The 23672-nt window shown below is 38.2% G+C and overlaps 2 protein-coding genes across 3 annotated transcripts in view; one reads left to right on the top strand and one right to left on the bottom strand.

Moving 5' to 3' along the window:
- Nucleotides 1-12251, top strand: part of arhgap17a (Rho GTPase activating protein 17a) — a 28923-nt gene extending 16672 nt beyond the window's left edge. The window contains exons 5-20 of one of the 2 annotated variants that reach the window (XM_036573071.1): nucleotides 472-583; nucleotides 1716-1792; nucleotides 2129-2246; nucleotides 3547-3615; nucleotides 3749-3830; nucleotides 4385-4512; nucleotides 4871-4982; nucleotides 5089-5170; nucleotides 5413-5493; nucleotides 5580-5693; nucleotides 6914-7005; nucleotides 7153-7309; nucleotides 7649-7912; nucleotides 8473-8600; nucleotides 9214-9759; nucleotides 11042-12251. In XM_036573071.1, the coding sequence (XP_036428964.1) occupies nucleotides 472-583; nucleotides 1716-1792; nucleotides 2129-2246; nucleotides 3547-3615; nucleotides 3749-3830; nucleotides 4385-4512; nucleotides 4871-4982; nucleotides 5089-5170; nucleotides 5413-5493; nucleotides 5580-5693; nucleotides 6914-7005; nucleotides 7153-7309; nucleotides 7649-7912; nucleotides 8473-8600; nucleotides 9214-9759; nucleotides 11042-11148 (2269 nt within the window). In that variant the 3' untranslated portion in view covers nucleotides 11149-12251. The remainder of the gene's footprint in view (nucleotides 1-471; nucleotides 584-1715; nucleotides 1793-2128; nucleotides 2247-3546; nucleotides 3616-3748; nucleotides 3831-4384; nucleotides 4513-4870; nucleotides 4983-5088; nucleotides 5171-5412; nucleotides 5494-5579; nucleotides 5694-6913; nucleotides 7006-7152; nucleotides 7310-7648; nucleotides 7913-8472; nucleotides 8601-9213; nucleotides 9760-11041) is intronic. The other variant, XM_036573072.1, reaches the window with a different exon arrangement.
- Nucleotides 12252-14315: 2064 nt separating this feature from the next.
- grid2ipb (glutamate receptor, ionotropic, delta 2 (Grid2) interacting protein, b) overlaps nucleotides 14316-23672 on the bottom strand; it is a 42233-nt gene continuing 32876 nt past the window's right edge. The window contains exons 15-23 of the mRNA XM_036573070.1: nucleotides 22986-23073; nucleotides 22559-22648; nucleotides 19607-19803; nucleotides 19332-19487; nucleotides 19149-19235; nucleotides 18913-19042; nucleotides 18606-18724; nucleotides 17591-17755; nucleotides 14316-15614 (exon numbers count right to left, since the gene is read on the bottom strand). Coding sequence (XP_036428963.1) covers nucleotides 15543-15614; nucleotides 17591-17755; nucleotides 18606-18724; nucleotides 18913-19042; nucleotides 19149-19235; nucleotides 19332-19487; nucleotides 19607-19803; nucleotides 22559-22648; nucleotides 22986-23073 — 1104 coding nt within the window. The 3' untranslated portion in view covers nucleotides 14316-15542. The remainder of the gene's footprint in view (nucleotides 15615-17590; nucleotides 17756-18605; nucleotides 18725-18912; nucleotides 19043-19148; nucleotides 19236-19331; nucleotides 19488-19606; nucleotides 19804-22558; nucleotides 22649-22985; nucleotides 23074-23672) is intronic.

The following is a 23672-nucleotide window of genomic DNA, read 5'->3' as shown; positions in this document are numbered from 1 at the left end:
TTGTACTCTTTGTTGTTGCCATATGTCCTTTTCTATGTCTTGTTGTGTGAAATTGAGATTATTGGGTGTAATCGACTTTAGTGATTCCCATAACTTTGAATCTGAGTCAGAGTTGACTCATATCTGGAACCTCCATACTCCTGTCCATTTACTTTAGTCATACAGTGTCAGAGACCCAACGCAGTTTGAGGAAGAGTGTGATGATTTAGGCATGCGGTTTGCACAATGCTATTACTAATAAATATGTCTTTGTGTGTAAAAGTGCATCGGTCATTTTGTTATTTCTTTTGTTTGTGGGTTTGAAAAAGCTTCCATTACTTAAAAACTATATTAGCCTAATAGCTCCAGTGCAAGTTCAAAGAAACACAATCTTCAGACACCAAATGTTTCTGGCTGACTACATTTGGGGTTAAAGGGTGACTTTGACGTTTAAATTTGATTTTCAGTTTGGTTTCATTGTGTTCTCTGTAGGAAAATGATGGAAGTATGTGGAGATGCAGAGAATAGATTGGCGTCTGAACTGATGCAGCATGAGATGCAGATTGAGAAGGACATTTTAGACCCACTTAATCAATTAGCTGAGGTAAGCCCTGAAGCCATTCCCAATTACACTTTACAATGCACTTTTAAAGAACTGTGTAACTTTGCTATACCTGACACTAGAGGTGGGAATCTCTAGACACCTCACGATTCGATTACGATTCAGAGGGCTGCGATGCGATTATAAAACGATTATCAATGCATCTCGATGCATCTTTTATTTTCTATACATTGTTTCTATTTTCTCACTGTGTGAGGACTTGGTAGTTTTAAAGCAAAGTATTTGTAATGATCCATAATGAATTTACTTCCAATATCTTTTATTAATAAATCAAATGGAAGTGATGTGGCAAGTGAACTGGAAGGCTCTCATTCACTGCCTTTGGAGCACATGAGACGCTGCTGCCACTCATCTGCGATAAAATGCGCAGTTACGGTGAAATAAGATCCAGTGGTAATGGATGACCACACAGCGCATTACAGCCGTCCTACCCGTTTTTAGTGACTTTATAACGTTGGTTTTGGTCTCGATGTAGAGAAAGGTGTGGGGGGGATCGCTGTGTCAGTAAAATATCTTCTAGACGGGACGTGTGCAGCATAGCGCGAAAGCACTGTTTCGCAACGACTGAGCATTGGAGTGCAGACTGCAGGTCACCTAGCAACGATGCGTTATTCGCATTTATAAGCAGCGCAGTTGGTTTCCTGGCAAGTTAAATCTGCAACGAGAGACTGTCAAACACAAAAGTTGTGAAGATGAAGTCGCTTTTCTTCTGAATTTTGTCGTTCCACCTTAAATGGTGCCGCATTTACATTCGGCGCCTCAGTCAGAATGTAAGGTGGAACGAGAAAATTCGAACGAGAAGCTGGAGAATGAGAAGCGACTTCAGCCTCGTAAGACAGCCGAATGTTGAGAGACATTTTACAAGAAACTGCTCTAGTTTTGAGGAAAGGTTTTCTGGCGGAGATGGGAGGAAAGCGGCTATAGCTAAAGCTTAAAGCAGAGCATAGTAAATCTGCGCTCTCGTTTATATTGTTCAGCCTGTGCTAGGACATTATCACATACTGACACATACTGGACATTAAATGTTTGATTTTTGTTGAAAGGACAAAATGGCCTTTCCTATTAAAATCTGGACTATGCATTCTTAATCAATAATTGTTTGTTGCTCTTTCAGATAGATATTCCCAACATACTCAAACAGAGAAGACAGCTGGCCAAGCTGGTGCTAGATTATGATTCTGCTCGAGCAAGGTAAAGTGTGTGTGTGTGTGTGTGTGTGTGTGTATGTGTGTGAAGAAATGGCCTAAAAATACTAGCAAAAAAAGTCTGTGTTTTAAATAAAACCAGACTTTTTTGCTAGTAGTTCTTTTCGTCTATTCATCTTGAAATTTACATAACATGTAAAAGGAAACAGGGGTTTTCAAATGATGTAAAAAACTGAAAAATCACAAAAATGGAGATAAAAGGTTTTGTTCTGATCTATAATTATGAGATGCCATATGCTAAGAGTGCTGTCAGTTCATATCATGTCAGTAGTTGGCAGTCATTCATAAAGCATTTTCGTAATCCCTGTTGTTTGCACCTCAGGTGGTTGCAGGCGACCAAGTCTATAATCTCGGGAACAAACACACAAGCACTGACAGCCAAGGCAGACTCACTTAAAGAAGAAATGGATGAAGCAATGAACAAAATGGAGCTCTGCAAGGTAGTCTCTCCCTAGCAGCCATGCTCTTTGTGTGTTTTCATAAAAGACCAATTCATCAACACAGTCTTACAGTACATTATTAAGTGATTTTTGGCCTCTGTGTCAAAGCTGTGTTCTAGAATGCTGCTTATTTGCAGTCTTCACAAACCCTTGTGGCACCACACTTGATATCATAGTGAGACTACATGTCTGGGGACAACTTACTAAACTTTTGGTGCTGGATTGTGGCAAACATCCATCACTAAAGAGGGTACAAACCCTCTAAAATCTTCACCCAAATTTCTCCAGTCTGTGCAGTTTTAACATCAGGAGTGTAACTGATGGCACAAGCTAGCTAGCAAAGTTCTGTCGTTAGCTAACACAACAGTTTTTTCCTTGTAAGATGTAGCGTTTATTTTTACCTCATTTAATGTGTTCTCCACACAAACGACACACATCTAGACGTTAATTGGAGTTTTTTCGTGGGACTTTTCAGCCATACTGACTTGTGTTACGTCCATGGGCTAATGACAGGCTTGTTGTTCATCAGTTCATCATCGCCTCTTTCATGACATTCTTATTATAAGATCACATCTGGCCCTGCGAGACAGCACAACCCCAGCCAGGACACCATTTCACACCATATTTGTATAAAATTATGAGGAGTGTCCACATTCTTTCAGCCGTATTGTGTATGAACATGTATACGCAGTATGGCTTAAAGTATGCTGCTAATTATTGAGTTTATAAAATCAAGCACATAGCCATGTGATCTCCATAAACAAACACTGGCAGTAGAGTAGGCACTGTGACGCTGTCATAGGATGCCACTTTTGCAAATCTTCTGTATCACTCTGCCAAACTGCCAATGGAAGCAACATCAGCACAAGAATTGTGCATTGGGACCTTCATGAAATGGGTTTTCATAGCCGAACAGTTGCATATAAGCTCGCAGTGTGCAGTGCCAAGTGTTGACTGGAGTGGTGTAAGCCACTCTGGAACAATGGAAACGTGTTCACTGGAGTGAAGAATCACGCTTCATTATCTGGCAGTCTGATGGATGAATCTGGGTTTGGTGGATACCAGGAGATAAATATTAGTGACACAGTTGAGTCACAAATGAATTATTTTCCCCTGCATAAATCTGTAGTTGATGAGCTTGATCTGTGTTATGTAAAGCACTAATATAAATTTTCATTTTAAGTAATAATAGTACTTGTGGTGTTGGTTAAATTGGATGTGGTCTTCATGTTCAGTCAAAAGATTAAACGACCATTGTTTTCCTAAAGTTAATGTTCGGCTTTTGTCTACCTCTGTTCAGGATCAACTTTCTGCCGACATGTACAATTTCTTTTCAAAAGAAGGAGATTATGCTCGCTACTATGTAATGGTAAGAGCATTTAGTGGTTTGTGTGTGTGTTTAATTCCCTTTAGCCTTAGACTCAGTGTCTCAGTTATTGTTTTTATTGCTTCCATTATTCAGTTTACAATGGCCTCATATACTTAATCTACTCTGTTTACAGTTATTAGAAGCCCAAGCAGATTACCACAGAAAATCTCTCTCCGTGTTGGAAAGTGTCCTGCCAACCATTCAGGCACAGCAAGGTGTGATATCTGCTGACCATGGTCAGGTTTTGTTTATTACATTATTAAAGTGTCTTCCAGTGACAACTGGGACAACTGGCAGCCAACTGGCTGAATAATTCTACACCCACTCCTGTTACACTGAACAAACAATAAGTTGATTTGCACAAATGTTGTTGTGTTCTTGTTTTGGTAACAGTCCCCGAGAGCTATAATTTGTTATTATGAGTTGTTTTTCCTGTGAGAATATGAGTACATGTGAGACAGACACACTCCATGTCCTAGCGATTGGACTATGAGTCACACTTCTCACATCTCACCCACCTGGTTAATCAACCCTGCTGTGAGCATCACCAAAAAAGGGGGAAAACATACATTGGTTCAGGCTAGAATATTGCTTACAAAACCAGTCACCTCCTGAATTTTAGCCAAGTACAAATATGAAAAGAAAAAGATTAAGCTGGACTAAGCTGCAAAAATAAGTGGGCTGAAGTTAGCGAGAAATCTCAAACCTGCCTCTGTTTTTTATTATTTCTAACTTAATATCATGTGTATTTAACTGTATCTTTGATCAGACTCATGGACAGAGAAGCCAGCATTTGGAACAGGCTTGGACGAGCACCTGAAGCGCAGTGGTAGAGAGATAGCACTTCCCATAGAGGCCTGTGTGATGATGTTACTCGAGACTGGCATGAAGGAAGAGGTATGGCAAACCATGAAAAACTCCCATTGATGGTGTGGAAGACGCATTCTGTCCAGTATTTATTTTAAACCAACAGATTCACTTCTAATTATTTTACAATAGAAAATGTGGTTGCACAGCAAATAAATTTAACATGACTGAAATTCAAACTTACATTATTTAAGTATTATAATTCACTGCAACTGCAGTCTCCTGGTATTACAACACTGTACTTTTTCTGTTGTTTTTTTGTTAGTTTGTTTGTTTTTAAACAAGCACACATACTGAAAATTTGAACACAGCAGCAACACTTCATTTTAGATGAGCTTTCTGAAACCTGTCCGTGCTTACCTCTCATTTACTTTTGCTTACTTAACAGGGTCTTTTCCGAATAGCTGCCGGAGCCTCTAAACTGAAGAAGCTGAAGGCAGCACTGGACTGCTCCACCTCTCAGCTAGAAGAGTTCTACTCTGACCCCCATGCTGTTGCTGGTATGGAAGCTGTGCTCTCATCTTTAACCTCTAATACTGATGTATATGTCATTTCAATAAAGTGATTTAATATTATTATTATTATTATTATTATTATTTTAATAAGGGGCTTTGAAGTCCTACCTAAGGGAACTACCTGAGCCTCTCATGACTTATCAGCTTTATGATGAGTGGATACAGGCATCCAAGTAAGACATTTCATATATTAAAAAAACTATATATTAAAAAGGTGTAATTGATATAATATTTGATTTAAACATGATAATGTAAAAAATATTATTTAATGATCTGCATTTAATAAAAGCAATATTTAATGAATGTTTACCCAGTATGTGTCAAAAAATGCAAGTAACATAAATGCAGTGGGTTTGTCATTTTGTCGTTCTTTCTCATTTTCCACATATTTTATTTATATATGTCCCTTGTCTAGTGTACCTGACTCAGACAAAAGGTTACAAGCTTTGTGGTTGGTCTGTGATCAATTACCAAAGAACAATAAGGCCAACTTCAGGTAAGTTTACTTAAAAATTTTAATGTATTGAAGTCTAAAGTTATCACTGAGATACATTTTTCCAAAACTGCTGATTGTGTCAAAAGGTATCTTGTGAAGTTCCTCGCTAAGCTTGCTCAAGAAAGTGAGATTAACAAGATGACCCCCAGCAACATTGCCATTGTCTTAGGACCAAATCTATTATGGGCCAAAACAGAGGGGTAAGAAATGATTATTTAATACCTTAAGCTCAGTGGCCCTTTTTCATCAAAGTTGCTTACGGTCAAATCTGGCCGTAAAATGAGTGCTTGTAAATTTCACTGACAGTTTTGCTATTCATCAGTTTCAGCGTAAAAATATAAATAAAACTCATGTCTGGGAGGCGTGTGTGTAAATTTAAGCATAATGATTTAACAACCTAAACAAATGCTTCATTTTATCAATGCTTGATTTTGTGGTTAACTAAGGTTAACTAACCATAACTATTAGCATCTATAATACCAATAACAAGAATAAAAATAGAAAATAACAATAATAATAATCATTGGTGCGCATGGCAATACAGTAAAAAAGTAAATATTTTTATGTGCGCTTTGGTATAAACAAATGCCATAACTGTTCCATTTTGCATTTAAAGACATTTTACACTGTGCTTTTGTTTTATACTGCTAACACTGCCTAAAAAATACAAAACACAGCAAGTGCATAAGCATCTCATACACTGCAATACAACAGCATTTAAATATGTTATTTTAAGTAAATAATCACACTACACAATCACTTCCCTCTCCTGTCTTAAAAAAAACTTTTTTGTTTTTCACAATATATTCTTTCCAGTTGTCACAATATTAACACTAAAGTTTAGTTAGTAGAGGGTGCAGTACACTCACTTCTCAACTTGAAACACCTATGAGCACAGACAGTGGCTTATAAGCCACCAAATGCTGTTGTTTTACTGTCTCCCTACCGAAACATCTGCGTTAATTACGACACGTGTCCAGCTCCAGTCCTCGTGGGCCAAAACGCTGTAGACTAGCACGTTCAGACTTTAGCCTCATTAAACACACCTGATTCAGCTCATTAGCTAATTAGCAAGGCCTTCATTAACTGAATTCCAAGTGTTAGATGAAGGTAAACATTCATCTCCACAGTGCTTTGGCCCGAAAGGTCCCCAGTTTGACATGCCTGAATTAGGGTGGGCTTCATGTAAATGATATGTAAATGGGGTATTAGAAGGCTGGCGCTTGTTTTCACGCACTGAAGCTCATTAATCTTTTGAGTTTAAATTTCCACATGGTATGAAAGTTTTGCGCAGAGTAGTTTAAACATCATTGAAGGCAGTCAAATCTGCACTCCTTTACCCAACTTTGATGAAAAAGGGCCAGTGTGAATGTAATACACACTGTAGGCACTGTCTAAGGTGTTGTGCCTTTAACCACAGGAGCCTAGCAGAGATGGCTGCTGCTACCTCTGTTCATGTGGTTACTATCATTGAACCCATCATTCAACATGCAGACTGGTTTTTCCCTGAAGGTATGAACAATAACGTAGAATCCTTCTTTGCTAAAAAAAGTCCCAGAATAGTATTTTTCAGTGTGAGTGTGAGTGTGAGTGTGTGTGTGTGTGTGTGTGTGTGTGTGCGCAAAGAATAAGGTGTATATCTGTTTTATCTCTATTCAGATGTGGAGTTCAATGTGTCTGGTGCATTTTCAATGCCAGCACCAATGATAAACCATGTCAACCACCTGACTGTACCTGACCATGACTCGGGCACAACAGAAAGGAAGAGGCCTAACAGTATGGTGGGACCAGATGGTGATATGCCTAAACGAGACAGGTACACTTCCTGATGTTAAATGTGATTCCACCAGAACGCAAATTAATAATCCAAATCAGTTTTTCATGCTTCATAAGAGTATAGCATAATTCTAACTCCATTAATCAAAACTAATAACAGACTAAATATACTGCTGACACACACGTTACTGCCTTTTTAATTTCTTGGGAATTATTTGAATAATAGCTCTTCTGGTCGTTTGTACATTGCTGTTGTAACTGGGCTGTTGAGGGATCTCTTGAGTGCAGATGGTGTAGAAAATTCTTTTCTCTACCTTGCTGGTGGCGGTCTCTTACATCTTAGCACTGGTGGTGTCTTCACTGTCTCTTCTCTCTTTAGCTCCTCTAACAAATTAATGGACCACAATCTACGTAGAGGCAGTACGCTAAATAGAAAGCAACACGCTTCGCCTGCCTTTCAGCCCCCTCTGCCCCCGGTGGAGGCTGCAGGTTCTGCAGGAGGCCAGCCTGTTGCTGAGCTCCTGCTGCAGCAGCCTACATCGGCGGGCCTGGGCACGGAAGCTTGTCAGCCTAGCTTGGCGCTGGGGATGGCTGCCTTAGCAGCAGCACAGCAGCTTCTAGCCCAACACACTGAGGAACTCAGGTAAGAGCTGGGTATAGTGCTGCTTTGTAGGTTCTGCAGCACGCAAATGAATCATTGCTGTGTGGAGTACGAGAAGCTAGTCTTTTTCTTTTCTTTTTTTTTTTATATGGACTGTACATTCTGTTCTCTGGTAAATGAACAGAAATGGGGGAAGATTGCAATTCAGCCTACATCTTTTGCTAGAGACTTAGTACAGCAGTGCCTATTGTGAGTGAACAAGTTTCATGTGGACCTCTGAACGCCTCTTCAACTAAAAAGAAAAATTCTGCACGACTCAGTCTTGCAAGCTTAGAAGATTTCAAGGCTAATTTAATAATACTAGGGAAAAACAGTTAAGTTCCTGTTGATAATGGTTTTTATTTTTTATGTTCTTAGACACAATATAGTAGAACATGTTATGTAATGTTTTATCAAAGTACAGTACTACTTACTACGCTCTGTGATAGTTATCTTAATTATCCACATGCTATTCACAGCAAGAAGTTGCTCATTTTATTATCACTGCATGTAATAATTTTATTAAATAGGTGTTTTGCAACAATAGATTTTTTTTTTGACAGCTCCAAGTCACGTGACTCAGCATCCACACCTCCAGCTCAGAGAAATGGTAGTGGAGGTTCAGCACAGCTGAGCGTGGTGCCCCCGGTGGCAGGATCATCAGGGCCCAGTCCTCACACAGCACGGAGAGGTGAAAAAAAAAAAACAACAAAAAAAAACTCTATTAATGGAATCTTGCAGTGTTTTTAAATCTATTCTCATTCTGCTACATCTGTAGTGTACAGTCTGTTACTGCAGACAAAAATTTAAGCTTATTTCTCTGTAGAAAACCACTAAGAAACTTCAAATTCATGGCTATTCATGAATAAATATTTATAGCTTATTATGTTTTGCATAAACATTTACTGACGGAATTTGACAACTGCCAGTGTCTTCTATTATAAGTGCGTTTCAAGTTAACAGATTTTTTTTTTTTTTTTATTTTCTAAGCACAGGGAAACATTTTAGAATGATTGTGATAATCAGTGCTACTCGTGTGTAGGGCTCAACAATTAATCATTAATCATTTGTATATTATATTTTATAAAAATTTACTTACTGGTCTTCTTGGCAAAAAAGAAAAAACAAGGAATACCTCAATGGCAATACTGGTCATAGAAATCGTAATTGGATGTTTTGCCCAAATCGTTTAGCCCTACTGGTGTGGCAGATGATCATGTCGAAAAACACTGGAGTATTGTTTTAATGAATGCTGAAGAACCAACATTGTTACAATGAAATCTTTCCAAATTTGCTTGTAATAGGCACAAAGAAGCCAGCTCCTGCTCCACCTAAACCAACCAACCCACCTTCAGGCCAGCTGAGCGGTCAGTCAGCTCCATATCCCTTGTCTGGGACCCCTCAGTCCCTTTCTCCATCTCCTAGACCTCTTTCTAGTCCCTCTCCAACCAGTCTGAGCCCTACTCAGTTAGCAGCTCAGCTCACCACAACTCCTCGGCGCCACTCAAGCAACCAGCCTCCCATCCAGGCACCCAATCATCCGCCCCCAGAGCCCCCTACCCAGGTTACACCACCTCTCCAGCCCAAAGCTCTTGGGCAGACAGCAGGAGAGCCAACAGAAGATCCCTCACCACCCAGCACTCCTACTCCCCCACATACACCTCCACCAATGGTCATATCACCTGACAACACCAGTACCAATGCTCCTTCCCAATTTCAGTCTGGCTCTCTGCCACGGCCTCGGCCTGTGCCCAAACCACGCAACAGACCCACTGTCCCCCCTCCACCACAGCCTCATAGCGCAGGGACTGACACCAATGGCATCTGCAGCACTGCTTACAAAATGATGGGTGAGACACCTTCTATTGCAAAGTCTGTCAATTCAGAGTTGGTTTAAGGTTTTGCAAGTTAGCTTTTTTTCCAAATACTTCGCATTATGCAAACTGAGAGGATGGTTTTGGTTCTGCTTAAAGTTGAGTTTTTTGAGACTCCTTGTCTTATCCTGTGACTGTACAGTATAAATAATTTGTAAACTCCATGCTTCCTGTTTTAGCAAACATTCTCTCACCACCTGGGAGATATTTAACAAAGTTAGACTGATATTTTACAGCAAAGGTCAGGACTGTCAAATGGGTCAGTGGAAATGTGTTGTGAACTGCTAACTTTAAGGATTTAAGTCGTTTCTGTTAACATTGTCCATTATCCTTATAATTGTTCCTAGGTTACTTTTGCAGAAATTTACCTAAGAAATGCTTTTATATACTTAACGTATACTATTTATTTATATAGTTCCCCAGACAATATATTGCAAAAAATTACAGTTCTATGCAAAAGTGAGAGTCCACCCTTTCATTTTTGTAATTTCCAATCAGAATGGCCATAAAATGCAAGTTTATCCATTTTTCAGTGTCTGAGGTAAAAAAGGAGAAAAATATTTAACAGAAAATTTCAAATATGTCTCAATAACTAAATGTAGTTTTCCTGTATTTTGTGTGTCCACCCTTTGCTTTTGGCTGATGGCTAAATTTTATCAGTGATGGCCTCTTGACAGCTACACATCTTTTCAGACTCGTAGTGTTGAGTTGTCTTCCCGCAGAAACACCTGTGAATTTTTTTTTTGCATTCTGAAGCAAGAATGGAGCTTGATTTTTCTCCTCTCTCCCAAAGATGAAAGCTTTAAGAACTGTATATCTGATGGTGACAGTTTTGGTGGTCTACCAGATCTTGCACTGTTGCTGGTCCCATTTTTGTAACTTGTTGGTTTTAATATGGGAAGGATGAAAGATTTAAAGTGGCGAACATATTGTACAAAGTGTTGTAAGCTTTGTGTGACTTTCTGTTAAATATGCCTCCTGCTTTTTTCTGACACTGGAAAATTAATAACTTGCAAAGTCTATTTTGGCTGGAATTTTAAATAAATGAAAGGGTGGTCTGACTCTTGCATGGTACTGTTTTTCTGAATTTTGACCCTTCCTTGTGGATCATTATACATCACCAATGTTTTGGTGACACATTTTTTTTCTAGCCTAAGCAAGTCTGTCAAGTCTGCTAATGTCATCTTTTTTGTTCTGTTTCTAGCACTGCAGCATTAACTAAAGCCTAGGCAGACACTAACATATAACATTTGTGCAGATGCGGGGATGCCATTCAAAGGGCTGGGTCGAGACCTTGCCACAGAGCACCAGCCGGTCACCCAGCTAAAGGATGCTGACCTGGACTCGGAGAGCACCATCCTGTAAGGAAACCCAAAACGTATCTGAAACGCTGCTGTTCTCACCAACTTACCAAAGTGCTCATCAGCTTGGCTCGTTTTCCAAAATATCTGAACGTGGCACAGAAGGAACAGTGGTATGGAATCGTGACATGTCTGTAATGTTTAATGCTCTGTCTTTTCCAAGTGTAATTCAATGAAAGGAAATGGTAAATTATGTGATTAGGTGAATTTTGTGTTTTAGGTGAAAAAGTTACTGGATTGAGGTACATGGTGGGTCTTACGTGGCCTTAGTTAAAAAAAAGAAAAGTGCAAAGTAGAAACCATATACTGTGGCTTTAAGTGTAGCCTGTGACTGCTGGTTTCCAGTCAGCTAATATACTCCTAATTTTGTCTATGTAAACTGTCCTACATCACATTTATATCTGTTTCCATCCACACATTCCCTAGGGCTTAAATAAATATTTAAATTGTTTCCTATGAAACAAGACTTATAATGCCTATTGTGATTAGTAGAAATACATGCAATACATTACCTATAGTATGAAGTGTACACATGCCACAGAGTTAGTATTCTGCCTTCAACTGCTCATTGTTTTTCCTTGTGCTGGGGCATTAACACGGTCAGTCCTTGATGATAATTTATTTCACAACATTCATTTGTATGTGTAATACAGCCTTCTGTGTAAGAAATCCTGAATTGTTTAAAAGCCAATGTCCTATTGTTTATCAAATAGTTACACTGACAAACAACAAACTGACAAAGAACCGGACAATGTGTAACTTGTTGGTCAAATGTTCAGCAACATTTTCTGTGCTTTACTGGATATTTTACTGTGTTCCCAGAAGAAAACTATTGAATGGTACCAAGTGACACAAAAATATGTGCCACTTGTGCCACCCTTAAAATGATGACACTAAAGACAATCTTTACAGCTTGTATATTCACTGGCCTTGCCTTTACCTTGCTGCCTTACCTTTTTGGAAAATGAACTGACACTCTAAATGTTTAAGGTGCATTTAAAGTTCAGAAACTGTACAACAACAAAACTTCTGAACTTATTTAGAAAAATAAAATGCTTGGTATAACTGCTTTTAAGATGAATTAATAAAAGCACAGTGACAACTCTCCTCATGGTTTTTAATTATCTGCTTTACTGACACTTTGAGTCCTAACTCCTTTTACTCAGTTCTTAATGGATTCTAATGGCATTCATTGTTTTTGTACTCCACCAGTAGAGCCGACAATACGTCAGCAATTTACATATTGTTCCAATATGTAAAATTCAGCAAATATACAGTAATTGTGCATTAAAACGTGTGTTCTCTGTGGAAGATGTGTAAATGTACTTTCAATGTAAATCAACAGAATGCCATTTGTCTGAACTCATGCATATGACTGCATGAATACAATAAAAATCTTCCCACAGTTTAAAACAAACATTTAAACCTTTAAACTGATTGAGGGGGATTGAGGCCCCATAGCCAGTAAGAAACCGTCTGTATCCTGAAGTCCCTCAATAAAGAACTTAGATTAAAGATAAAGCCATAACAGATTAAAGATAAAGCCATAACATCAGCCAGCGTCCTTTCAGCTTTTACACTGGTCTACATACATAATATCAGAAAACACGTTTCCACTGCTCCAGAGTCCAATGGCACCGTGCTTTACACCACTCCATGCGACATTTGACATTGTGCATGGTGATCTTAGGGTTGTACGCAGCTGCTCGGCCATGTAAACTCAAGCCATGAAGTTCCCGGCTAACAGTTTTTGTGCTGATGTTGCTCCCATCTGCAACTGAGGGCAGATGATTTTTAAGAGTTTGTGTTGCCTACAGCTTTGTGGCTGAGCTGCTGTTGCTTTTAGACTGTAACACTTCACAATAATAGAATTTACAGTTGACCAGGGCAGCTCTAAAGGGGCAGAAGTTTGATGAACTGGCTTATTGGAACGGTGGCATCCAGTGACAGTGCCACGTTGAAAGTCACTAAGCTCTTTAGTACAACTCATTCTACTGGCAGTATGCTTGACTGTATGTCCGTGTCTTTTGGCCATGTAGTGTCGCTCAGATGTGTTTGCTTGTGGCCTGTGATAAATAAAGCTTCAGTGAATAAACTGTTGACAATTTTATCTCTTACTCAGAACCTTATTCCATGCCACCTAGCCTAAATCTTTCATTATCAGTGTACTTCAGATGACGACTGTAAGGAGAAACTCCTCACTCTCAGAACTGCATAACTTGCATTGTCTATTTTTTCAGTTTCATAGTAGTTGGTTACCAAATTCATAATAGTAGTCACCGACTGATGTCTTAAAATGAATAACTGAATAATAAGCCTGCAGAGTTTAAAGGGTTAAGAACGACACCCAGTGGGAACTCCAATAGATGAAAGCACATTCATCAGGAGAGCTAGACCACCATCTTTCACTAACGACATATTTCACAGTAATGAGCATAACGATAGCAAGCTAACCTGAAATGAACCACTTATGGGTTACTAAGCAGCTGTCCCTGCACCTGCTAGGATTAACTGTTTCCACAAAAGCCTGTGAATAACAGTTTTCTTTGGAACAAATTGCAGTTTGCTACTGTCACGTAAAGCTGGCTCATAATGAACTAATGTCTGTAGCAGTTCACTTGAATGAATAGGGATGTAGCCTAAACTCCACATTAATGCCTATGGATTTAGAATGGGATGTTATGAAAGCTCCTGTGGGTATAATGTGTAGGTATCCTAATACTGTCCTAATACCTAATACAAAATAGTGTATGTATTCACGTTTCCTAGCGAAGCCAAAGGTTGTTGCAAGCCCTGTGTTCAGCTCGTTGTTAGCTTACTAGCTGATTACCTTGTGAGATGGAACAAGACAGAAATTTTGTCAGAACGTTCATCTCAGTTAGAGATGGACAAGACCCTTGCTGTCTTTTAGTCGGATACCGACAAATTTGAAGGTTAATGTCCTGATACCAGCCAATACCTTAGTCTTCCCATGCATAAATCTTGATTCCTACATTAATGTTCATACATTAATTGTTATGATTGCATTAACCTTAACTAAGCTGTCCATAGCCTGTATGGCTATTCACTGACCTATTACTGTAACAGTGAGCTCCTCTAGATATAAATGCTGTTAAGTGTAGTGCAGGTCACTCCCAAGTTAACAAGTACACAAATGAATCAGACATTGACTTCTGATTGTCAGTAGGTTAGTTTATTCAGGCAATATAAATTAAACAATTGAATAAAATGCAGCAATATATGGCCCATAGAAATCAAAGCCGAAATAGAACTGCACCGGAAGAAATACTCTGCTACTCACACAAATCATTTTTTCAACACAGCTAAATTAATATTAATGATGAAAGAAAACAAATGGATGTAGGCCTACATTAAGAATCATAACATTACTAATCTGCTAATGGAAATAAACACAGTGCTACATGCAATTTGAAATTTTTATCTCTTAGAATACTGTCACTGGCTTGCAAAAGGGTGGACCGACAAAAAAAATGGTTGTTTTTGACACAAGGATAGGCAATAAGTAAAATCATGCATTCGCATTTAATAAGTAGGCTACAGATAAACCGTTGTGAGCACAAAACATCAGGCCGAAGGAACTTTAATAATGCTATCTAAAACAATATTTCAAATGGAAAGTTGACCTTTAGTCAGCCAAGCTGCATAATAATTTTACCATGTAAACATGAAACAGACAGGATGTAAACACAGTGCCATTTCATAGAGACTACATTTGTACCTATGCGTTTTCATTCAACTTTGAATTGTCACAGCAAGAGAAATCAGAGATGACAATCAATTTCATAAAATGTACTGCAGCTTCTCATGCACAGCTTTACCATGGATCAGCTGAACCACACACACGTTGCCAACACTAGTGTGGCAGTCACACACAAAAAGAGTGTACTCTGGTCTTGGAAAACAACTGTGACAACACCAATGCTGAGCAGAAATAAAACATCTCTTTCTAAAGTGTAGATAAAGTACATCAGACATCAGCCGATGATTGACGCCCATCCACTGTTGTGGTCTGCCCACATGAGACTAGTACATTTTTTGGTCATTAAAATAAATTATACAGAACAGCCGACCACAATACTATCAGCCTAAAGTGCTCACATTCTCGTTACATTCTCTTTTGCTGCTGGAAATCTGAAAACAAATATATTTATCATTCAGAATTATTTATAGTAGCTATTTTCATATACTTGACATTTTGATTAAACGGCTCTATAGAGTTGTATAAAATATATATATTCTTTATGTCCAAGGTAAACTTTTAATATATCTAGGTCATAAACTTAAACTAAGAAGTTCTTTGCTTCCATTGTTGTCCTGTAGAGGTCTTGGCACGTAGACGCTCTTGATTCTGGAGAGCAGCATTTATAAGGCATGTTCTCACCAGGCTAAGGGTGAGGCGATGCGAGGGCTTTTCGGGTTTTCTGTAGCCTGGGTCTCATTTAGTGCTCTCTGCAAAACAGTTCATTGAAATTAATGTCCATCACTCCAAGCGGTCATTCTACTTGGAAATGGTGTCGTTAGCTTATTCTGCTGAATTAGGGCTGCATGATATGGACAAAATATCACAATTACATCACTGTTTAAAAGTTTGGAATCACTTTTGTTGTTCTATATATAATAATTCCTTAAAAGGTATTTTAGATGTTTAATTCAATACAAAAAAAAAATCTTATCTGGAATTAAATATTTTTCTCAAATCTACATGTGCCACAACTGATGGCAACCGTAGAAATTCTTAAAAAATTAAGTATAATTCCCATTCACATTCTAGGTTTTAAAATTCACCTGATCAGAACACTTGGTCAGACTTTCTGTTTCACTGGGGTATAAATATGAGGTGACACACACACTTTTAGTCATCCATCACAATGAGAAAGACCAGGGAAAACAGCACTGAAGTGTGACAAGATGTTGTTAAGCTGTACAAATCAGGAAATGGCTACAAGAAAACGCCCAATTCCACTATCAGGGCAATAATTAAGAAGTTTAAAGCAAGTGGAGATGTTAAATATCTGCCAGGAAGAGAATGTACGTCTATACTGACCCTACACACAGTGAGGAGGATAGTGTGAGTGGCCAAAGAATCTCCAGGGATCACAGATGGGGAATTGCAAATATCAGTTGGGTCTTGAGGTCAGAACATCTCCCAAACTACACTCAGACGCCACAAGTTGTTTGGAGTGGTTACCAGAAGATAACCAACAAACTTAAGCACCCACAGTTTGCCAATTGGGACTGGAACTTTCAGTGGCACCATGTTCTTTGGTCACATGACACCAAAACAGAGGTTTCTGGCAACAAACACCAGAAGTGGATTTGGCATAGATGCAAAGATAGCCATGCAGAAAAGTACCTCATCCCCACTGTAAAGTATGGTGGTGGGTCTGTGATGTTGTGGGGCTGTGTTTCCTTCCAAAAACCCTGAACAGTTTATTCAGAAACATTGTATCACAGACTCCATCAAGTACCTGCAGATATTAAATCATAGACCTGACTACCTCAGCCTGGAAGCTTAAACTGGGCTGGATCTTCCAGCAAGATAATTATCCAAAGTACACCTCAAAATCAACACAAAAACGGTTCATTGACCACAGAATTCAAGTTTTTGCCATGGCCATTTCAGTTATCTGACGTGGAAAACCTGTGGAATGAGCTGAAGAGGAAAGTCCACAAGGAGTAATTTTTTGTCAAGTAAGATTTGATCTGGATACGGATTTTATAACGTATACAATCTTACTTTATTTTAGAATCTTCCACAGCTCCATTCATCATTCTGGACACATTTAAAATATCTAAATTTTTACTTGAAGCTTCTTATTAATTATTTGAAAATTGTGCAGTTGCACAGGATTATCATATCACCACTTCATACACCTGTCTGAAACCTAACTGGTTTTATATAGTTGAAAACCATTTTATAAACAGTAATTCCAAACTTTTAAATCACGTATCGTCGCTGTTGGACAATAACCTCTTATCTCCGAAATAAATGTTAATGTAACAAGACTGGATTCCAAGGCATGATTTCTATTGCTCCATTCATCATGAAATTTTGACACAATGCAGCTGGCGTTTTCAAATCCTGGAAAAAATGACAAAATGAAGATACAAAGTTTTGTTTCGATTACAATACGCTACTACATACTGTGACTGCGACATGTCTTATAATGTGTTTGCTGGATCATCAGAACACCCACAGAAAACCTAATTTGGAAGGTTTGAGGTTGTTCAGGATTCTCACAGCATCAAGATTTATTAAAGATATTGCAAAAGATTCTGAGAACTTATTGTAATAATACAGAGATAACGATTAACAAACAATAACCTGTGCAGCCCTATGCGGTATAATGTTATTTCTTGTAGGAACACTTGTAGAGATGTCACTGTTTCTCCTTTATTTGTACAAAAACCATGCATAGCCTTACCTCAAACTTAGAGATGAACTCTGCAAAGATGCCAAAGAAGGCTTCAGTGGTGGTGGCCTTGCTGTCCTCTCCAAAGTACAAGGCTACCTTGCCAAACTCGTCCATGGCTCTCTGCTGCAGAGAGTCCAGAGACTGCACAGCTGGATGAGAGTTTTCCAGGAAGCTCTGATGCAAAGGTCAAGAGATCAATAAACATATTTTTCTGCATAAAACTGAGTCATTATACATTCATATGCAAAAGTTTGGACACCCCTGGTCAAATTATGCTTGTTGATTTTTTTTTAATTGTAAATAAGTTAACAAATCCTCTGTTTATTTGCTGAATTTAACATAAAACAATGTACGGCCTGTGAAAAGTTAAACTCCTTTTTCATATTTAACAGTGTTTCAGTTATTTTGTTCACTCCTCTGCAGATCTGAAAATCATTGATGCATTTTGATATTTTCAACACACTTTGGATGCCCTATCATGTTTGACTGTATCAGTTCAAAGGTTTAAATGTTTGTTAAAAAGATATATGTCAAGATTTTTATTTTATTCATACAGTCATATGCAAAATTTTGGGCACCCACGGTCACATGAAATTTTGTTGATTTTAGTTAACACATCCTCTGTTTATTTGCTGAATTTAACATATTGGAACAAAAAAGTAAAAATAATTTGTCGCCTGGGGTGAAGTTATGGTTTTATTTTTTCCGATATATTAATCACAGCAGATAAATAGAAACTGTGCAGAATTTGTTATTTGTTATAATCTGTCATATTTAAGTGTGTTCTCTGTAGAGGATGTGTTAAATTATTTTCACTTTGCTTACGTGGTTTCTGGCTAAGACAGCTAACAGTAGAAGTAGAACCCATCTTGAAGCCTTAATTTTATCCATTCTTTTGTATATGCTTCCAATACTTGCTAGTTACATTAATCTCCTTAGCTGCTGCATAACAGTTAAAAAGTAAAGTTCTAAGTATATCTATTTAGTCTTAAAATGTAAATGAACGTGCAGTAACAAAGGATACACTCATAACTGCTGCGAAACGATCCTCTGCTGTGGCTGGAATCTTCAGACAGGCAGTCCTGATCTCCTGGATGGTGGAATGGAGATCACTGAGATCCGCTGTAATGGTTCTTTGATTGACTGTGTTCAGAGGAAAACAACTAAGCTGAATATGACCATACCATGTCATTGGGTTATTTAAATTCAGTGAACACATAAAACTTAGAACTATCTATATATTGTCATTCAAAGAGATTCTGAAACACCAGTGGTAATATCCATGTAGAAGATAATGCATGGTATGACTAATATATTAGTAGCATATTTACCTTTGGCAGCAAGTGGCACTGTTATAAGGTCTGCTGCAAAGCTCAGAAGTTCAGGAAAGTGTTGGCATAATGATTTGGCTAAAATATGGAGGAAAGTTGACTTCCCATCAACTGTTTTTGTTGTACTGAGCTGTGGAAAGACGATGATTAATATTCAAAAGTCCAGGCATTTCACAATCGTAATTATAAAATATACTGCCACAACAAAGCATGGTTTATATTGAGAGCTACTGTACCTCAGTAAGAAAGTTGATTTTAAAGCCTGTAGTTTTGTTTGTCTTGGGCTGGCCATTATTGAGGTAATTTCCCATTGCTAGAACAAACTGAAGCAAAACAAAACAATGATGGAAACATTTCTAGCTGGTGTCTGGTCATGTTTTAGCAATGTTTTGCAGTTTCGACCTGTAAAAGTGCTTTACCTCCAGGATCTTTGCCAGTTTCTTGCTATTTTTCAGCTCTAAGGAAGCCTTGTAGATGCATTCATAGCCAGCTCGCATTTCTTCAGTCTTCTCCTGCAGGGTGGTCTTAAAAAGTAGGCTCCGTAATCTGGTTTTATACTCAGGCACTAACAACATCTGGAACACACATATGAAAAGGTAAATGGCCATAACCAACTATAAGCATTTTAAATTTCATTGAAGTTCTCATCTTTCAGAAACAGCTGCCGTGGTGAAGACTGTCCTGTCTGCCGCACCTGTAGGACAAACTGGTCAGGTTCACTGAGCTTGGAAGGGTCCTGGTCATACTGTTGGAACTGTTTGACCTCCTCATCATCAGGGGCATAAAGCAGCAGTTGTTTGATGTGTGATGGCTCCAGACGCTCCGTGGTCATGGTCATGAGGGCCTGCCGCAACTCTGCTGGGGACAGCTTCAGGTGGGCTATGAGGATAGCTGGGGAGAGCAGTCGGACAGAGTGAACACCCTTACATCGGCTTACCCAGCACTGCTGTTGCAAAAAACTCCAAAACTTTTCACATGAGGAGAGAGTGGTTTTCCTCTTCTTTGTTATTTTGAAACTTGATAGTTTTTAGACTAGGGCTGATGTAGACATGTCCAGACTGGCTTCTGCAGTTTTGTACTGTAACTATAAAGCTAAAATAGGTAACAGAGCAATGGAAGCTTATATAGTCAGGTTCATTTTAGCTCCACAGCATATTGGAGTTAAAAATAAATAATGAGCTTAAATTGCAGACTTTAAGTTTTAATTTGAGGGTATTTACATCCAAACACACATCCCCCATTTTAATGGCTCAAAAGTAATCGTACAATTGGTTGTCCGGCTGTTCTACTGCCAAATGTGTGTTATTCTCTTATTATTATTTTATACTTTTAATTAAGTTTTATTTCTCTTTCTAATGCTGTGATCTTTTTATATAAAGTCCAAAGATTTGTCCTTGCCACTGAAACAAGCCATCATTAGGCTGAAAACCAAAACAAACCCTTTAGAAAGACAGCAAATGCATTAGGTGTGGCCGAATCAACTATTTTGTAGCATTCTTAAAAAGAAAGAATGCATTGGTGAGAGCAGAAACACTAAAAGACTTGGAAAACCACAGAAAACAACTGTGGTGAATGACAGAAGAATTCTTCCCCTGGAGAAGAAAAATCCTGTTGCAACAGTTGGCCAGATCAAGAACACACTCTAGGAGGTAGGTGTATCTCTGTCAAAGTCATCAATCAAGAGAACACTTCACCAGAGTCAATACAGATGCTTTACTATAGGATGTAAGCCACAAAAACAGGAAGAACAGATTAGAGTTTGCCAAAAAACATCTAAAAAGCCTGTACAGTTCTGGAACATCTTATGGAAACATGAGACAAAAAATCAACCTTTATCAGAATGATGGAAAGATCACAATATAGAGAAAGGATCCAAAGCATACCACCTCATCAGTCTAGCAAGGTGGAGGTAGTGTTATGGTGTGGGCATATATGGTGCCCATAAAACTGGTTTCCTTGTACTTATTGATGGTGTGACTGCTGACAAAAGCAGCACAATGAATTCTAAAGTGTATAGGGTTAAATTATCTACTCAGATTCAGCCAAATACTTTAGTCTTTGGACAGTGCTTTACAGTAAAGGTGACGTGTAGCATATTGCGAAAGAAACCCAACCCTTTTCAAGGCAAAGAAGTAGAATGTTCTCCAATGGCCAGGTCAATCGCCCAACCTCAGTTTAACTGAGTATGCATTTCACTCACTGGACAGCTGCAGCAAAGGCCTGGCAGAGCATTAGACACCCAGTGACTGGTGATGTCTATAGGTGCAAGACTTCAGGCAGTCATTAACTGCATAGGATTTGCGTGTTAACAATGCCAAATTTAATTTGTGATTGTGTCTGTCCAATTACTTTTCAGCCACTAAAAATGGGGAGGGGGGTATGTAAGAAAATGGTTTTCAGATCATTTAGATATAAATAGCCTGAAATTGAGTCTATATTTTGAAAGTCTACACCTAAAGCTCATGCTCATTATTTTATTTCGACTCCAATATGCTGTGGGAGAAAACTAAAATAACAATAACTTCAACATCTAAATATTTCTGGAGCTGACAATACTCACTCATTAGTGTTGAGCAAAGTACATGCCTAAATTATCACATACTTGCCTCACACTGTGTCAAGGTGTTAATAATCTCAAATATTTTTGCTTATGAGGTTTCTGTCACTGTATGATATACTGTTATCCATAAGAACAGGAAAAAGTACATTGCGTAGCTAATACAGTAGTAGCCATCCTGAAGCCTTGTCAGGACGTACTTTTGTTGATTTTATGTATAACAACTTATCATGCAATGCCAAACAACATCAGTAAGTCTATTTGAGATTATTTAACAACCTGATGTAATTTAAGGAAAGTGTGTGTTGATTCAGGCGCTCGCAATATGCACAGTGCTAATCGGTGCTTTATGAGTAGTTGAGAAGTAGTCGATCTGGGGTCTGTCCAATAAAGCAGATACAACTTATGCTTTCTGACTTAAAGCTAGCTGGGTAAGCAAGAAACACTGCATTGTGAGGTTCGGGAATGGTCATTTGCAATTTAAACTAACTATTAGAATCCTAAGCAAGCAACCAATCATCAGAAATAGACACATTAGCCAGTTATAAATGTATGGAATTTAGACAGTTTGTTGCAATCATTGTTATCAGACAGCCTCTAATTTTACGGTACATCAGCTAGCAAGATGGGAGGTCCTCAAAAATCCTGCTTTGGTCCCCCAAAGACTAGAGCCGGCCCTGCTTTTTAGCTACCTTGGCCTCATATCTTTAATACAAAACTAAAGATCAACTAAACTGATCAACTAAATTTGGGGTAATGGAAAAAATGAGTAAATTAGACTGTTGCCAAACGGTTGCTTTAAAATGTGAGAAAGAATAAATGGAGCCAGTTTGTCAAAAAAAGAGAAAAGGATTTAAAATTGTGGTCAACACAAGGAATATACTACTAATTGGCTTCTCTTGCCAAGAGCAATGTGTACTTCTGTGACTCAGCGCTTCGAAGAGTACCTCTCTCTTTCTCACACATTACTGACTTACACAACACGTTCACAGCAAAACAAACCCACAGGTATTTTCTATTGATTTTCTGACTCATTCTAGGGCACAACCCGGATGATTCCTCTGCAAAGTAACCCCAGTTCATACTCACAAGCGTTGTAGGCCTTTTTATGAGAAAGAATCTCGACCACGTCTTTCTTTTTAAAGCTCTCAGGCAGAAAGGTGGGCTCTGGAAGAGAGACTGACACATTTAATTACTATGTAAGGATCAGTTCTCCTGGCACCAGCAATGGAGGCTCATGAGAATAAAGAGAGATGCTGAGGTGCCAATGAATGAGGGGAGGATGATGGGAACGGAGAAACTGAAAGGACTCCACTGAGAGATGGCTTACATCATGAGCTGTAAAAGCACAAACATAGACAACGCATATGAGATATGTACTTCAAGTGTAAGGGCATAAGTTATAAAATGGAACCAGTTTCACAGAAGGTGTGTTTAATGTCTCCTGATGGCAGTGCTGTGACATGGATGGGCATGTAAGGACATTATTATAACACACAAAAAATACTGAACTTACTGGAACTCCTTTGTGTGCCAAAGTGCAGCTCCAAATCGAGGTATTTGACCATGTCACTCAATTTACCATAATCAGGGTCATCTCCAAGCTGGAAAACAGATAAAATCAGTCATTAAAAGAAAATTAACATATCCGTGTTTGAATAACTTTTGTTTTAGTCATATTGTGACTGATACACTACGAATAAAAAATGAATCAAAATCAAAAACTGGAATCACTGTATTCAATAATTTAATATTAATTGTGTTGCAGATACATGAATAAAGTGACTCTCATATGAGGTAAGTACTCAACTTCATAGGTTTCAAATAATTTGTAAGAAGGATTTTTAGGGGTGTTTAGAATGACAAACAGAGTTGTAGATTATTCTATAATGGTTAAGAAATTAAGTTAAAATAAAAATAAATTAAAAATAATAAAATGTTTTGCTTTTTGGTTAACTTTTTGTTCCCCAAAAATGTGAATTATTGAATAAAAACACAATCTAAGAATACCATCTAATGTGTTTTTTATAATATTTCAATCTACATTGTATAACTTGTTATTGAATAATTTGTTATAGTTATTGAGGCATAGCCAACAAACACAAGAACTCAATAGTCACCCAAATAGCCCAAATATTAGGGAAGGCAATATGGTGATATTTTATTGTTCTAGTGATAAATTATGTCACAATATGCTTTTCTG

Source organism: Colossoma macropomum, unplaced genomic scaffold, assembly GCF_904425465.1.
Source record: "Colossoma macropomum unplaced genomic scaffold, Colossoma_macropomum, whole genome shotgun sequence".
NCBI lineage: Eukaryota > Metazoa > Chordata > Actinopteri > Characiformes > Serrasalmidae > Colossoma > Colossoma macropomum.
Note: the sequence above shows the minus strand (reverse complement) of the source record. Positions and strands in the feature narration are given on the sequence as shown.